Source organism: Cnephaeus nilssonii, assembly GCF_951640355.1.
Source record: "Cnephaeus nilssonii genome assembly, chromosome: 9".
Lineage (NCBI taxonomy): Eukaryota > Metazoa > Chordata > Mammalia > Chiroptera > Vespertilionidae > Cnephaeus > Cnephaeus nilssonii.
In genome coordinates, this window is record NC_137080.1 from 19,537,516 (window position 1) to 19,556,075 (window position 18,560).

At 37.9% G+C, this 18,560-nt stretch overlaps 1 protein-coding gene across 1 annotated transcript in view; it reads right to left on the minus strand.

The window, feature by feature from the left end:
• The window catches only part of ARHGAP18 (Rho GTPase activating protein 18), a 125,108-nt gene that overhangs the window by 23,397 nt on the left and 83,151 nt on the right, over positions 1-18,560 (minus strand). The window contains exons 6-10 of the mRNA XM_079780406.1: positions 13,126-13,291; positions 10,905-10,996; positions 6,646-6,723; positions 3,667-3,826; positions 1,427-1,509 (exon numbers count right to left, since the gene is read on the minus strand). Coding sequence (XP_079636532.1) covers positions 1,427-1,509; positions 3,667-3,826; positions 6,646-6,723; positions 10,905-10,996; positions 13,126-13,291 — 579 coding nt within the window. The remainder of the gene's footprint in view (positions 1-1,426; positions 1,510-3,666; positions 3,827-6,645; positions 6,724-10,904; positions 10,997-13,125; positions 13,292-18,560) is intronic.

The following is an 18,560-nucleotide window of genomic DNA, read 5'->3' on the forward strand; positions in this document are numbered from 1 at the left end:
ATGAGATTCAGGGGGAAATTTCCAAAGATTTACCAACTGGTCATTTTGTTTTCTTGACATGAAATTTCTTGACATAATATTTCATATTAAGTAGAAAGAAAAGTAGGGATGTGGGGGGTAAAAGGGCAAGGGTTCCACCCTTAATTGTATAAAAAGAATCTTTTGAAGGCAATGGCAAAACTTAAGATAAATATTCTTTCTAAATTATACTTTTATTTTATTTTTTATTGATTCTTTTTAAGAGAGAGAAAGAAAGGGAGTGGGGGAGAGACAGAGAGAGAGAGAGAAACATTGGTATGAGAAACATTGATTGGCTGGCAACCCTCTGCCCACTTCACACACACTTAACCCAGAATGGAACCCAAAATCGGGGTATGTGCCCTGACCAGGAATCAAATTGTTAACTTTCAGTGCACGGGACAACATTCAACCAACTGACCAACTGAGCCACACTGGCCACAGCTCTAAATTATACTTTTGAAGTTTTCTCTTTTTCTTTTATAAAAGTTTACTACCCTATGAACTCTCATCATTAAGGAAAATAAATTAATGTAGAGCAATCTACCAATTATTATAAAAGACTCTGAAAACACTTCTAATAAATGGAATTAAATCATATAATATTAGACCAAAACATTTTGAAATCATGATAAACATCAGCAACTCAGGATAAGCCCTCAGGGAAATAACTAGAATTTCTTTGAGTTCGTCTATCTTTTGGCTAAATGAAGATTTTTAAATCATCATTATAACTTAGTCCAAACTCCAAACAAATGTAACAACTTTAGGCAACAGTGGGTTATATGTGATGACTCTTAGGATTTTCCATTTAAACATTCATTTTGCACCTTACTAATACATGCTCCTTAAATAAAATTTGAAAAATGCAGAAAAATAAAAAGAAGAAAAAAAAACAAAAAGCACTACGTTTCCATTAACAAATGAACCTCCCCGAAGCCTGGAGGCAGGGAACAGACTGTCATAACTGATGTGGGGGCGTGGGGATGAGGAGAGATAAACCAAAGAACTTGTATACTTATAAGTATAGCCCGTGGACACAGACAATAGTGTGGTGAAGACCTGGGGGGAGTAGGGTGGGGGGAGCTGGGCAGAGTGGGAATGGGAGATATCTATAATACTGTCAATAATAAAAAATATACAGATTTAAAAAAAAAATCAACCTCAATCATCTGCTTTGGTAGAAGAAATGTCACAGCAAAATTTAAAACACAAAACACCTAATAATGGCATTAACATAACTAACCTAGTAAATAAATAAATAAATAAAGAGTTAGACTTCCCCATGTGTCCTTAAAAACAGGTCTTTTCTTTATGGGTTACTACTGATATTTCCATGACAACATCGTATTGTTTTGCCACAAATAGTGGCTCTGAGGGATATGTAAGGGAAAGGAGTCCAGCTGACCTTCAGTGTGTCGCGATTCACATCGGGCAGGAGGAGGACCAGAAGGTTCAAAGCCTGTAGTTGTTGCTTCTTGGTTGGAAGATCTGCAGACAGATTATTAAATAAATGAGAGTTCTTTTCTTTGCCAAACATTATCTGTACTTTCTTTTCTCATGTTGTAAGAAAAAGGTTATTTAGCATAAACATCACTGTGAAATGTAAGACCACGACTGAGCAGCCTCCTTGGGGAGTGTTTGTGGGAGATCAGGGAACCACCCTCCTCCCCTCCCCGCACCCTCCCAGAGCTTCTCTCTCAGATGCTCACTCCAACTGTGATCATTGGACAAGCGGCCCCACACATTAGTGCTTTGAAAACAATTTCAACGTCTGCATGGAATTGTGTCCCCATAAAAAGACATATGGAGGACAGGACCCTGCGTGCATGGTGTCAGGGTGAATCTGCAACAGTTAAGTCTGTTTCTTTTGATGATGAGTGAACAGATTACATGGTAAGAATCCATCAATTCCAATAGGAACATGTAACACAGAGCCTGAGCTCAATAGGTGTTCAATAAACATTTGTGGAATGAATTGGAAAACCAACCAGCAGTGGAAGAGTCTAAGAGGTACATGATCATCATAGATATTTATCACATTTGGTAGCCCATGTACCATTGAAGTGACAATCATGGATATTTGGAGTCATTCTGGCATTTGTTTGTCAGGGATAGATGTGGTCCTTTAATCCACATCTGAGGAATGTGTGTAAAAGAGCACAACTGAACCACTGAAAAAATATTTTAAGCAGAAGATGATTTCCGTCACGTCTGCCCTAGAAATTCTTAAGAAATGTTATGCTATGACCCACTGGAATCATCTCAATATTATTACATGCTTGAAGAATAGCTTGGAATACAACAGAATATTATTCAGTCATTAAAAAGAATGAGATCTTGCCATTTGTGACAACATGGATGGACCTTGAGGGAAGTATGCTAAGTGAAATAAGTAGACAGAAAAACAAATAACACGATTTTCGCTTATATGTAGACTCTATTAAAAATAAAAAATAAAAAGCCAAGCTCATAGGTACAGAAAACAGACTGGTGCTGTTTTGCTGGGGTGGGAGCAAATGAGTGAAGGGGGTCCAAAGGTACAAACTTCTAGTTATAACAGAAATAAGTCAGGGGATGTAAGATACAGCATATATCATAGTGACTACACTTAATAATACTGTATTGCATATGTGAAAGATACTAAGAGAGTAAGTCTTAATAATACTGTATTGCATATGTGAAAGATACTAAGAGAGTAAATCTTAAAATTTCTCATCACAAGAAAAATATATCTGTAACTATGTATGGTGACATATATTAATTAAACTTATTGTGGTGATCATTTCACAACATAGACAAATATTGAACCATTATGCTGTATACCTGAAACTAATATGATATTGTATGTAAATTACACCTCAAATATAATTTCCAAAAAAAAAGCTTGGAATAGTTCTGGCTGACACTGTAGCTCACCATAATCGTTAACAGTTCCCCTTCTACCCTCAAATGTGAACACATTTGGAAGTGAAACAGGCGGTCACCAGGATGTGGCATTTTCCCTTTTTTGTTGGCCTCTCGGGACTATAGGGCTAATGATGCCCGTATATAGATCTCCTAAGATCTCTGTGCTCACTAGAAAGGCATTGAGAACTATCTGAGACGTTAATTTGGAGCTTGCCCAAGACTGCAAACTGGCAAGACGTAAGAAGCCCGTTGCCCTCCACCAATGCGGCCGTCACACGACTTGTTCCACGTTTCTGCACGGCAATTTCAAAAACTTGACTTTTCAGAAAATAATCGCAGACTCTGCCAGATCCCCTCGCGCTCTTATGCTATAACTGTTAATCCACAGCTTCTCCAATAAGTGTTGTTTTTAACACTTGGCAAGAAAAATGTATCAGAGATCTTGCGTGACTCATTCTATTCTAAGAGAAATGTGATGTTTCCAGGTTTGAACATGAAAATATATTGTATTGCTTAAAGGGCATGCAATTCGCCTGTACCCAAAGAGAACATTCTGTTTTCTATTTGCCCAGAGATGTGTAGTTACAAAGGAAAAACGACCGTGTGGCATTTGAGCGCCCGCTGACACCAGTGAGTCACCACGTCTACCCAAACATATCTGGTCCTGTTTGTCATTAAAGCGATGAACAGGACGGCAGCCACGCAAGCCTGCTCCCGAGAGGGCCAGCACTTACTTACCCTGCACGGCCTGGAAGGCTTTGAGGTACTCGCCACTGAGCAGCGGCTGGGGCAGCTCGCGGATGAACAGCTTCAGCAGGCTGGCTGCATCGTGCTGCTTGACACTTTCCCAGTTAAAAGTCCCTTCATAAAACTTTGCTTCCAGTTCTTGGCAAAGATTCTGAAAGGCAGGAGGAAAAAAAAACAGCTACCAGTAAGTGCATTTTCCTGCAGGGAGTGTGATGCACTTCCCACTTTACAAGCGATTCTACTCCTTAGAAAAGACTTGTGAAAGTACCCAAGTCCAACACTTGTCCGTCACTCAGGAAGCGCCCCACCCCTCCCCGCAGGCTGCTTTCCCAAAGGAAAATTATAGCCAAACCAAGAGATTCAGAAACTTCCTGGACACGCTTCAGACCTCAAGCCGTAAAGGTTTAATGAAGAGATTCGTTAAAATGGTCTTTACATTGGGGGGGGGGCTTTATTTAGATACTATAATTTTTCATTAAATTAACCAAAAAAAATCATTGTTTAAAAATACAGTCTGTGTTTCAAATGATTTAGAAGTACATTCCATAACAAAATGGCAATCCAGCTCTGGGCCTAGAGCAGAAGGCTACCCTGATTAGTCACCTCTGGGAAATAGAAAGCCAAGTTCTATGGCTAATGAGGCATGAAAATACATCAATACACCTGTCCTCCATGCAGGGGCCTTAAGTGACACAGCCACCCTGCTGCCAGCTGCAGAAAACGGTTTGATCTGTGTGGAATGAGCACTACCTAGTTCATTTACCTCAAGGACTCTCCAAATGTTGCTGAAGTATTAGTAATAAATCAACTTAGTTTCACAATTACTATTTTCTATATGCCTTTCCACTGTGGCGTACATCCTATTATGTTAGAAATCCCTCCAAGTCCCTGCCACTTTCTCCTATTATTTGAAACTGTTCTCCCAAATTAACGGTCTTTGTTCTTCGTATAAGGTGAATTTATTACACTTGCTCTTCCCAATTCAACTCCTGTCTCTACCCTAATTATTTCTGTAATTGGTGAAATTACAGAAAGGTAAACCTAGAAATGGGGAGTGGAGGAAAGAGAGGTGAGGGAAGAGAGACAATGAAAGAAGGGAGGAGGAAGGAGGAGGGAGGGGAAGAGGGAAAGGGAGAAGAGCAGGAGAAATGTTGTGGGACATGGGAGAAAGACAACCAATAATTTTGCATATTATCTTTATTTATAATGGACCAGCTGCTGCCTAGCTTGTATGTGACAACAGGCTGGGTTGCAGAGTAGAGCCCGCTGAATCCACTTAATTGACCTTCTTAGAAACGACATTTATTTGAATGCATTCTCTGCCAGCAATCCAGTCAAAATATCAAATACACATTCCATTGGGTGCTAAAGTAAACGTGTTCATGACTTGTGAGCTGGCCATCACATGCTGCTCATGAATGCTGTGGACAGCGAGCTGAGAAGCAGTACTCCTGCTGATATGGGTCATAGGAAGTCCCAGTACCTGCTTCTGAGTCGTTCTCTGTCTGAGAACGCGCTCCTCCACAGAACAGATCTCAGAATCTCACACAGCACAGCCGTGACTGACTGGTGGTGAAATTGCCGTAGGTGTTTGCAAACGAACTGAGACAATGGCAACTTATCACACTCACAAGGGCCCCAGAACAGTCCCGGGACCTCTGTGCACCAGACACCAGACCCCAGGGACACAGGCTGAATGAAATTTGTGAGCAGGGAATATCAGGTGACTGGAATCCGATCAAACTGAGATCCCAATGCAGTGAGAGCCAAGTAGGCCGAAACTGGCCTCCTAACGTGAGGCGGTTTATCAAAGTAAGAGGTGATGGGAATGTGGAAGGTATGAATCTCAATCCCACTCCTGGCAGCACCGCTGCCAGTCACCGGCGAGGAGGGTGTGCACCCCCGGGGGTCCCTTCATTCTGATCCAGCTCTAAAGGTTCCCTCTGGGTGGGTCTTAAGGAAAGGAGCAGAGAAAAATCTCTGCCCTCTACCCCACGTTCTCTTGGATTTGCAAAGTCAGGAAGACAATACATTGGATGTGGGCAGTTTAGAGCTACAGCTGAGTTTGGAGAAGGTAGAGGAGGTTGTTCATGACTGCTAACCAAAACTTTCCTAGATGGATTTCCCAGACGGAGCTACAATGAGGCCCCGTACAGTGCAAATCCCCTGAGAGGCATATGAATCATGCATGGTCCGTGGGACAGTTGCACCTTGGCCATGCACTCATTGGGTGTTTTAATCCCCAGATCAGGAGCTGGGTAACAGAGAGAAAGGGGGAGGATACACGGCATCCTAGGAGAGTGAGAAGGAAATATCATCTTGAGAGAAAAGCAAGGGATGGATCAAGAGAGGCTCCAACTGGGACCTCTGCAATGACCTCTTTCACAAGCCAGACTCTGGCTACCTGGAGTCCAGGGAGACAGGGAACTGTGAAAGTCAGGAAAGTGATGAGACAGAGTCTCATTTCGGCAGCTCACTAAGACTCATCATGTCAAGTCTCCTCCTCTGCTCACCTGGGTGGTTTATCATCCTGCCTTCTTCAAAAACCAACCAACAAACAAACTCAACTGCTCTTGTTCATGCTGACTAAATCTGTCACCAGCCCCCTATTAATATTTTGACTCATGGCGTTCCCTTCTCATCAGAAGGATAAAACTACTCATCTTTTGCCTGTTGACTTTTGTTCCTATGTTATGTTTGCACAGTAGAGAGATTATTTGCCGCTTTGTTGATCGCGGTATTATTATTACATGTAACATGGTGATTTTGAAAAAAAGAATCAAAACTTACACAGAAGTCAGAGGAGACTACAGAAGAACTAAATATAAACTGAATGTCAAGAGGTTTTATTGCTATATTTAATCTACTTTGCTAACAATGGGGAGAAGGGGCGGGAGGGCGAGTTAACTTTTAAAATGTAAAAGTATAATGAAACAATAAAGTCTGACATTGAGAGAACCGAGAGAGTACCTTGATTCGAACGGCAGCTCCAGGAATTCTTAAGAGGCCTTCGGTTTCCAAACCTCCCTCTTCGATTCGGGAAATCAGCTGTGTGTAAACAGAAGCACATTCTGACTTTGGTATTCAGAACAGGTACAACTCCAGATTTAACATCTGTTTCACATACAAATAAATGAAACTGATTACAAGGACGCGGAAACAGGATTCCGTGAAGTTCTGAATGAAACTGCACTACCACTACGCTTTAACCAGTGAGTCCCAAAACTTTCATTATAATTTAGAATTTAGAAAAAGTTGGGTCTCATACTCCTTTGTAACAGAAGTATATAATTTCACACAACAGCTGTGGGACTCCAAACAAACAGAAACTGAAATTTTTCATTGTTTACAAGCAACTAAAACCATCCATTTCTTCTGCTTTTCCCGAGAAACATACATTCCGCAATCAAATAAATCTTACGGAATTCTAGTATTTGCACATTTACATCTCGTTTTTAGCTTATTCCAAGAAAGAATTATTTATGATATGAAGGCAAAAAAACAAACTGTTTGCAAATATTCATTTTTAAGCCTTTAAGCTTTTCGTGGCAAACGTAAATAAAAAATAGTAAAAAAAAAAAAAAAAGAAGAAGAAGAAAAGAAGATAGGGCTTCTAAATCATACCTCATACTCTATTATTAATGCATGCAGATCTCTGTACTTCCAGAACCCCATTAAAATAACAAAGGTTTTGTTTTTTAATAAGGCAGAGACCTACTACAAGAAGGCAAACAGACATTGCAATGACTTACGTTGGAAGGTATAAAAGGAAGGCAGAGGGATCATCCAATTGGAAGGCAGTACATGGAGGTTTTATAGGGGGCACTCTGCTATTTTAAAGAAATCAATTCCCTTGTCCCTCAGTTTCAACATAAGGCATTTACTAGCCCCGACTAGGTTTTCCTTGCTACCACTCACGCTCCTTGCACAATAGCTTCTCCTCCTTTATAAAAAGCAGACAGACTCTTCACTCACCCCTAATCCTGCTACAGTACTCTCTGCAGACCCTAAAGCAAAAGATCTCCCAGAGTGCCAAAAGAATGTAAAATTGTCATTTTTTTTCCTCATGGAAACCTCCTTTAATGATTAACCAAGGCTCTATAAACCACATACAGCTTACTGTTTCCCCCGGGGTTGTTAAAGTGTCTTAGGAGCAAAGCATGGCATCATAAATGAGGTCTTTTGACCTTTGTCTAGATGTTCTAAAATGAGATATCCTCTATAGTGTGTGGACACTGGACAAGATGGCATTTTTCTTTAATGACCTTATCTCTTCTATCCCAGGATGATGGCCAAAGAATGAACTGATCTTGAGGGAGTTGGGTAAGAATAAAGCAAAGAGTAGCCTCAAAATTCTCCAAAAGATTTATTATAGTTGACGAGAGAAGCATCTTTAAGCAATCAGTCAATGCAGTACATGATTTTTTGAAATTCAACTGGAATATTTTCCAAGCCGTATTTTTCCAATTACACTGGATAAAAACCCACATCAAAATAATTTACATAATTATTTTACATTAGACAGGCATTATTCAATAAAGTGTTTAAAACCAAATTTACCAAATAATATCATGTAATAGTTATTCAATGTACAAGCAATATGTGCTTTATTTACTCTTATACAATGTTTAAAATGTTCTATTAACAAAAGATAAAATTATATGCTAGCAGCTATAGCAAATTAGTTTTTACCAACATAAGCCTTTTGCTTTCATTAAATACAAAGGAAAAATTGATCATGATTTCTAAATAACTGAATGAGAGTAATCTTTGAATTTTTATATTTTAGTATTTTTATTATTATTATCTAAAGCTGAATTCTAGCACTCAATTGAGGTATGAATACACATTGTCTAAAAGAATGTCATGTTTTATCATATTTTTCACTTAGAAAATAACATATTTTTAGCTCCCACATTATATTGCATTATTAAAACATACTAATAATTTACAGCTTTCCTTTCATTTCCAACTTAATACTGACATGAAAAATAACTATATTGATCTATATATTTTCATCATGCTGCTTTTAGTAATTTATCTTTCAGGATTTAGTCTGTAATTTACCAACAATTTCCATGGCATTTCCCAAAATACATTCTATATACTTAAATGAATTTAAAAATCAATTGACAAAGAGTGTGTTTGATTTGGCTGATTGGTTTGACAGTAAAAAAGAATTTGCTCATTAGGTATAATTTTTCCATCGATAAAAATTAAGAATATTTCTATTTCCCTGAATCTTTCTGAAAATATGGTTTAAACAATGTGCCTCTGAGAAAAAACAAGAAATAGAGCTCACAGATAAGTTTTACTAAAGCCCTTTTTAAGTATATTTCTCAATAATTGAGAAAATACAATCCTCTAAAGACTACTAACAAATCTTTTTTGCAAATCAGTGGTTTCTAACTCTTTCTTTTCCACAAAATTGAGGTAATACCTAATTATTCAGATGTTAGCTGATAAATAAAAAAACTATTTTTTATGATAAAACACTGTGATTTTTTTGTTTATAATTCAGAGAGGATGCAAACAGATAAGTGTTTATCTAATAGTAAGCTCTTTATATGTTCCTTTTTTTAATGAATCAAAATACTTTAGGGCTATTATCCAAAAACTTCAAAATGAGGGGCAGCCAGGGTCTCAAGAAGAAACCACAAATGTAAACTAACTAAATACATGAGAAAACAATTTCAAGAAAAAATGACAAGGGATTGGATGCAATCCTGACCCTAGTCAGGAGGGTCACTAAACTTTCGTGGAGACCTAGCCTTACCCTTCACCAGTATGGGGTGAATTTGGTGTGTTAACTCAGCTACTATGCCCAGTTGTTTGGTCAAGTGTGTAGACTCTGAATAAAGAAAATTACTCTCCATACTGTGAATGGGCCTCATAAGAGCAAAGAATGAGGTTCTCAAAGCAAAAGCACTTCTGCCTCAAGACTGCAACACAGAAACTCGGCCTTAGTTTTCAACTGGCAGACTTTAGACTCAAGACTGCAATATTAACTCTTGCCCAAGTTTCCAGTCTGCTGGCCTGCTCTACATACTTCAGACTTGCCAGCCCACACAACTCTCATAAGCCAGTTCTTTAAAATAAGTCTCTTTCTCTGGAGAATCCTAATACAATTGGTAGAAAGGATAGTTCTGAGATCCCTGCTTTGTACAATCATCTGTGTAGAGTAACTGACACCTTTTATTGACATTAAAAGAATTTGAATAGATGACTTACATTTGGTAGCAGCTCTCTGTTATTCACAGGCAGTGTTGACAACTATTTAAACAGATACAGGTTCTACTGGCAGTGGCTAACAGAGCTGTTGAGTAGGATCAACTGTACAGAGCAATGTTCAACAGGAAAAACATTGAGAAACAGGTTTGGATATAATGGAGAACATGAGGAATAAAGGAATCTGAGGTTAGTAGGTAAGATGGGTAAAAGTAAATGACTGGCTTGGAATAGCAGAAGAATAAGTGCCAAGTAGGTTGAGCTTTAGTATTGATGATTTTAGGGAGTCAATCAATTGTGAAAGTTTCCCTTGCCACTCTTGCCAGAAGTCCCAGAAAATGTGATATGCCTGGTGTGTTGCTAAGAATCTAGAGCTTGGGTTGTCCATAACTGATCTGACCTGCCTTCTCCATTGTGCATTCCCTGACTTGTATCATACGTAATCTGTGTTTCTGAACAAGGATGGCTCAGAGATGAGACTGAAATTCTTGTATTGCCATAGAAAATCCCCTTATGAATAACTAAGTGTTGACTAGACAAGTGACTTGACAGTTTAGCAATCATTTTCTCATTCTACTTTATGGTTTCTTGGCCTAGTTTGGAAGTAGACACTGGTAAATTAAATTGGACATCCTCACTGTAAATAAGAAAGCTTGGGATGAAATATTCATGAAGATTCAGTTCCCTAGAAATTTATAAGCAGTTTCCATTTCTGTGTATTATAGAATCGAAATCTCAATTATACAAAGCCAGTTAATATAAGACAGGGAAATGATGCCAGGTAATCACAGTTACAATAGTAACACAAAATGCATCACCATGAAATAAAAATTATGAGCCCTTGAAACAAATTTGCTTCCTGAATAGAAAATCAAAGTACAACATAAAAGAGCATATCAATTGGAAAACTATATTATAATAGTATGAATGCAAAACTAAAAATGAAAACACTATTAGTTCAAGTATGTTTTCTCCATGCTGACTCCTTCAGGCCTACTTACTTTTTGAAATATCAAGGGTATTCGAGTTCCTGGGACTTTCCTCTGATCTTGTTCTAACAATACTGTCAATGGAACACAAAAAAGGCCAGAATCTGCAATGAAAAATAAAATAACATTTCTTCATTTCCATCAATCCATAAAACGTTAATGCAAAATGTTAAGGCATAAGATTTCTAATCTTGTCATTCAATCAGACAACTATTTATTGAGCACCTACCAAGTGAATGCCACTGTGTAGTCTTTAAGCATATACCTTCCCATAGTAAAATCCTGACCTTGCCTTAGAGAGTAATATAGCAAGGAAAGACAACTAAACAAATGATCACAAATAATCTCCGGAAATAACTACAAAAGTATAAACTGCTGCATAAGAGAAATGAGAGTCCTGTGGGAATACATAAATATGCAAAAATTTACTAAATGTAGTCAAATTGAAAGTTTTGGCTTAAAGCAAATGTCACTCATCTCTTCCATACTTCATTGACATATAACATTCTACAATACAGCAGACTATAAACACTCACCTTTGAGAGATCAGCGAACATTATGATCTTGTTTTACAAACATTTTTCTTTAGAAAATATAGTAGATACTTAGTATTCTTGAATTTAAATTCATAGTTTATATATCTGGAAATAATTCCAGAAAGAATGACAGGTAATCATTTCTAATTTTTCTAAATTAAAATCATATGCCTTAAGTCTGGTATGAGCATAGCTTGTACCCAGTACCTCCCACCCCACCCCCACCACCGAGTGAACTGCTAGCAAAGGAGTGTAACACACATCATCAAGGGAGGTATAAATCACTTGTGAACATGGAAAGGGGGATTATCTTTGAGATATGAGCACAGACATTGCAAACTGTGACACTCAATAGAGATGCCATTCACAAGAATGCCAGTAATCCACTTTTCTTAATTTAAAAATTAAGAAAAGATGTAATCTTCAAGAATGTTCAGTCCAGCTTATAAGATAAATAGCTTTGATTAGATAGAAAAACACTTAAAAAGGTGGAAAGAAAATCTGTTAGTAGTGATACTCTTAATAAAAATGACAGTATTTCGCTTAACACTGGCTTCAAACTAGTTAATAGTGCTGGGATGCAATTCTAAAACATAAAAACCTCCTCAAGCCACTTTTAAAGTCTTGAGCACAGCTATTTAAATTATATTTTCATTTTATATTTGGAGAAGGCTTTGTGATAAACTTCTAAAAAAAAAGCATGTGAGGTCTTCATTATCCTCAAAGGACGGGTGGAAAACCAGAAGCATCATTTAATTCAGAAATTCACCGTGCCAAGCTTTAAGCTAAAATACTCAAAGGAACTGAGCACAGAATGAGGTCTTCTGGGGCCCAGCATGGAAGAGGGCCTGAAGGGAAGGCACACTTCAGTCCTACAGAGAAATTGCCTCTGAAACTTAAATCAGGTGAATACTTGTCTTTGCTAATGTTACCATGGCAACTCAATAATCCTCATTCTTGGTTTCTCTTTAGGAGATGCCGTTAAGGTAAAACAAGAGGTCTGAATTTCCTAAACAGTAAAGCTTTGTCAAGAGAATTTTCTGGATTTCCAAACCAATAAAGTCTTGGAAAAACAAATATTGAGAAGCTGTCTATTCTCTAGTATATTATTTAAAATACTGTAAGTTTATAAAATGGGCAAAGCTGCATACAAAAGAAAAATTACACATATCCACAATGAATACAATTTAGCGGTATCATGCACCACATGGCATATTTTTCTTAAGGGAGTAAAGAATGTGTTTGTAAAATATTTAGAAGTAGAATGTTAATGAACAAAAGGACTACTAACTACCCTATGTATTTTCCATCAAATAAATAAGCAAAAATAATTTATCAGAATCAACCATCTTAAAGTCATTTTTCAAGATCTTATTTTGGAAATAAATAAGTGTATTTGACAAATGCATTATTTAATTTTAAAGGAGAGAGCATGTGAATTAAGATTCCTTGATTCATAATTTCCTTCTATGGTTAATTAAATTTTTGGTTATGCCTTTATTTTCTACATTCTAGGAGACAGTGCATTTTTATCAAGGTGCAAATTTTTGAAGGCGATGTTTTAGAATCTACATTTTAGATATCTTGTAGAGGTGGTTTGTTTTGTAGATGTTTTGCCCCTAAAAATATGATTTAAAAAGCCAAGCTCATCCTTGCTACTTTAGAAGTAAATCCAACCGTTTTTCATTTCCAATTACCTTTTGTTTTGATCTTCACAGCTTTTTGTTGTTTCAGTTCAATACCCAGTACATCATAGAGGGCGGTCAGTTCAATCAGGGCTAAATGGCAAACCTTCTTCATGTCCTGGGGCGCTAGGTCACCAATCCTGGTGGTGCCTGTTTTGTCTTTTGGCAATCTGAAACTCTACAATAAACACAGTTAATATAGTCAAGGTGTACAGTAGCTACCCTTTTCTTTGTGAAAGTTAAAACTGCTAGTATGGAATAGTGACGATGAAAGCTATGGCACAATTTCGCGAGTCAGAATAGAGAGCGAAACTCTCCCAATGATGCTCGATAAGTCTGTGGGGAGTTCAGGAGTCAGTATCTGAAGTCCGACAAAGGATGGAACCAGACCGTGGCTAAGAGAAGGAGAAGACAGTAAACCCAAAGGAGAAAAAGAACTCTAGTTAACTGACCGTCAAGAACCAGAGAAGATTAGGAGTTCAGCACAAACCAGGAGGAAGAAGGAGGGGAAGTGAAAGAGAAGGAGAAAGAAGAATAGTAACCACTAACGAGTGCTTACAATATGCCAGATACCCTTTACCTACATTTGATATGATATGATATATGATATGACACGATATGATATACGATATAACATAATATAATTGTCATTAAACCCAAATAAAGTAGGTACAGAGGAGCTGTACAGCATGGGGGAGGGAAGAGCAGAGGGGAGACTTAAGAGCATGGACTTTACAGCCAGAAGGCCTACGGCTACTGACTAAGCTGTGTGTCACTTCTGGCAATCACTTAACTATTCTTTCTGTAAAATGGGAGGAGGGGATGGAGGAGAAGATGGAGAAGGGGGAGTGGAGGGAGAAAAAAGGAGAGAGGGGAGGAGGAAAGAGAGGAAGAAGAAGGATGAGAAGGAGGGGAGAAGACCACCTAATTCAAAGGGCTGATGTGAGGTTTAATGGCCTGGCACTTCCTAAGCACTTTAATGTGGTCGCTGTTATTATTATTACCTTCACCGCTGAATAACTAAATTGAGGCTTAGAGAGACTACTATCACTGGCAAGTAAGTGGTGTTTTTGTCAAATCTTGTCTTTCTCAAGTATTATCTACTAACTATTCTGCCTCTTTTAATATTAAATGCCTTAAATATAAGAAAACCACAAGATAGAAGCATGAATTTCTGAATTTCTCTAACATATTAATACAAATCACAGTCCACTATATTTATTGATTACTAAAACAATAACTATTTTTAAAGAGTTTGTTAAAAATCTTACCAAGTTTATATCTTTCAGGTTTATCCTTGACTTTCTCATTTAATGGCTAAGGATGCTCAACTGATTCCTTTTTATTCACTTTGCTTTGCTAATTTTTGCACCATATTATTAATACTTCATGATCTAAAAACTATTGCAAAACACATGTTCTAAAGCGGCAGTTCTCAAAGTGCAATCCAAGGAACTTTGGGAGAACCCAATACCCTTTCAAGGAGTCCAAGAGGTCGAAACTATTTTAATAATAAATTGTAAGACATTATTTGCTTTTTGCACTCATCCTTCCCTGATTGCACAGTGCAGTTTCCCAGAGGTACAATGCATGTGCAACAGGTGGCACAGAAGTAGATATGGGAATCAAGTCTAAAATGTGAAATCATGCTATAGTACTTAATACTTTTTATTTTATAAATATGGCTATTTTTCATAAAAATGTTATGTTAACTGTAATATTGTGCTTTAAGTGGAATAATGTTTTTTAAATTTCTCAATTTTAATTTCTAAGGTAAATATCCGTAGGTATAACTGCCATAAATGACAGTCCTCCTCCCATTTTTTTTTTTTTAATCCTCACCTGAGGATATTTTTTCCATTGATTTTTAGAGGAATTGGAAGGGAGGGGGAGAGACAGAGAGAGCGAAACATCGACGTGAGAGAGACACATCCATTGGTTGCCTCCCACATGTGTCCTAACCAGGGCCAGGGATCGAACCTGCAACCGAGGTACATGCCCCTGACCAGAATCGAACCCACAACCTTTCAGTCCACTGAGCCAAACTAGCCAGGGCTCCCCTACCATTTTTCAAATTGTTTATATATTAAAAGAACTATTCCTTTGTCTACATATTCATGTTTTATAGTTCAGGAGCACAGGTCAGTGACAAACTTCCATGGAACGAAATCCAAAGAAATTCTTTACATTCCAAAAGCACTTTGAAACAGCCTTGTTCATCTCAAAACCTTTCATGGAACCATAATTTCTGTAGAAATCTTCATATCCCTTTGTTCTTGGTTCAGTCACAGCAAACTTAGAGGGTGGCAAGTCCCAGGGAGACAGCCAACCCTCTAACAACATGAATTTGGAGATGCCTGGCCTAAGGCCACACATCCGAGGGTTCGACAACACCTTCCTGACTTATAAACCAAAAGTTTTTTGAGGACCTCAATAATTTTTAAGAGCCTAAAGGGTTATGGGACCAAAATGATTGAGAGTCACTGCTCTAGAGCACTTCCTGAAACCCACCACTTTTGGTAATGGAGGAGCTAATTCCTTTCAACCAAACTCAACCCCAAGAAAAAAAACCTTCAAGTTCACTATAGAAGAAAGAAGCTATTTCTTAACTTTTTGTAGTACAGTTGTTTTTCCTATGAGAACATTCAATAAAGCCGTAACAGACTTGATTGAATATGCATCCTAAGTGAATTTCCAGCGTAAGGGTTAATGGCCTCCATGGTGCAGTGCACAGGGGTTGAGAAAGTGGGGCCAGACTACAGGTGGCAAACCTTGTCTCCATCACTTACAAGCTATGTGACCTTTGGCAAATTCCATCATCTCTGTGTCTCAGCCACTTTATCCCTAAAATGGGAATGATAACAGAAACTACCTTATAAGGTTGTGGTGGGGCTCAAATGACAAGTAGTAAGCTCTCAAAAAGTATTGACTACATTTTTTTCACAGAACTTTTTCAATAATTTCAATATTTCATGGTTTCCCTTTCTCCTGAATATTACTGCAAGGTAAGAAAAAATGATAAGGATACTACTAATATTTGATAATTGACTTTTCATTCTATCCTGCAAAAGTCCCCATACGATAAGAATTATTACAGCATATTCTAAGGAGAGAAACTGAGGCTCAGTAAAGGGACTTAAATAGCAGCCAGTGATGTAATAAGGATGTCAGCTCAGATCTTTTAAATCCTAAGTTCAGTAATTATTGTGTTCTGCTCCAGTTTTCCACCCACCGCAGCCTGCAGGAAGGTGTCTAGGTTGATGGCGTTCATTTACGACTGTGAGGCCCTCAAGGAGGGGAGTCATGTCTTCATCAGCCTGTAACCCTCCTGCACCACAGGCCCGACACACCGTAGGTGTTTGGTCCGTCTATTCAGTGAATGAAGATACACATTCTACAGGCAGAATGCACAGAATCCAACTCAATGAGGGGCAGGACCACTGGCTTGATGCTCCCTTCATTTCCTGTGATTAGTACTGAGCTTCACCTTTAAAATCACATAAGACTCATCACCATTTCCTCATGCTTGGTCCCAGAGTTCTGCTAATTGCTTTGTTTCTGAAGGACTGAACCCCATCCTACTTAACAAGCCTTTATTTTTATGTAAGTCCTAAATGTTTCATTAAAATCAGTTGCTTTTGGTCTAATAAGCCAAACACATATAATTATTCAAAGCATTAACCGAGGTACATGGTTAAAGAAACCTGAAGTATTATCAGTTCAAACATTTGATTTACCCTAGCAATACAAGTCGTGAGCTTTATTTATTTACTTATTTGTTTAACATTGTGCTTAATGAAAGGACTTAGTTTCTTTATCCCAATGTTTAATTCATGGCAGCTGCTTTAAATATTTATGAAGTTTCCTGTCGTTCCGTTTAGTTAATAGACTGGATGGCTCAGTTCGTTGGCTAAGACAAGGCAGTGCAATTTCAGCAAAGGAAAGCTCTTTACTTTTTGAAAAATGTGATTAAAGAAAAGAGTGAAATACAATTTTGTTTTTGAAAAATATAAGGTCTTTGGATCTCATGTGTTACCATAAATTAATCAGATAGCTCTTTGGTGCTGCACCCCTCTTTAGTAGGCCTTGCAATATGAGAGGTCCAGTAGACACTTCATTAGTTATGATGGAGTAGACTCTTTTACTCATCAAGTCACTCGAACTTCAATTGGAAAGCAAGGGAATTCATTCTTTCCTGGTCAATTTCCACAAGATAACTTTTTTATATCCTCTACTAGGAGATTCATTTCCTAAGATTTTTTTTTTCATATGTAAAATGTCATTTTATTATAGTACTAGAGGCCCGGTGCACGAAATTTGTGCATGGATAGGGTCCCTAGGCCTGGCTGGTGATCAGGGCTTATCTGTGGGGCGACCTATGAGGCGATGGGGGGTGGGCACCGCTGGCACCTGCCTTGGCCGGCCTGGCGCCACCCACTCACCAGCCCCACCCCCCACTGCCAGTTGCCCCCCTTTGTTTTTAGTCTCCAAGAGTGATATTAAATTTCTATTTTATATGACAGACCCAGCAAACCAGAATCATTTTATATCACCTCCCAAGCTATCCTAAACAAGTTGTCTGTAGCACCAATAAAATAACACAAAGTGATCCTCCCGATATTTCCAACACCCTACTGGTATCATACATAGTTATTACAGTATTATTGACTATATTCCCTATGTTGTACTTTACATCCCATGACTATTCTATAGCTACCACTTTGTACTTAATCCCTTCACCTTTTTCTCCCAGTACCCAACCGCCCTCCCCTCTGGCAAATATCAGTCTGTTCTCTGTATCTATGAGTCTGTTTCAATTTTGTTTGTTTTGTTTTTTAGATTCCACATATAAGTGAAATCATACTGTATTAGTTTTTCTCTGACTGACTTATTTTACTTAGCATAATACCCTCTAGGTTTATCCATTGTTGCAAATGGCAAGTATAATTGAAAAATTAAACACACATATATATATTAAAAAGGACACAAACTCACACTTACTGGTAAATTCAATGTATTAAATGGCGTCAGCATGGTCTTCCAGGAAAGACTGGCTTCAAAAGCTTAGTCACTGAAGCCAAACCTTGGCATGCCATGTAATCTCTTAACCTATTTCCTTGTATGAAAAATAGGCATTGGAATAGCAACCTCATAGAGATCATTTGATAAATAAATGAAATAATTACAGAGCGTACTTCCTGAGATATGGTGGGTACACAATAACACAATTAGCAGTTAAAATTTTCAAACTAAAGCACATTAAAAGTTATAAAACCTGATCTCCAAGTTTAAAAGGAGACGTTTGAATCCACTGTGACATCATAAAGAATGAACAAAGACAGTTTGATGCAGTAAGAAAAAGGAAGTGAATATAAAATGAGGTCAACAGAGAACAATGTGTTACATTAAGCCTACTGCTTATTTACAGAAGCAGAGGAGCATGGAGT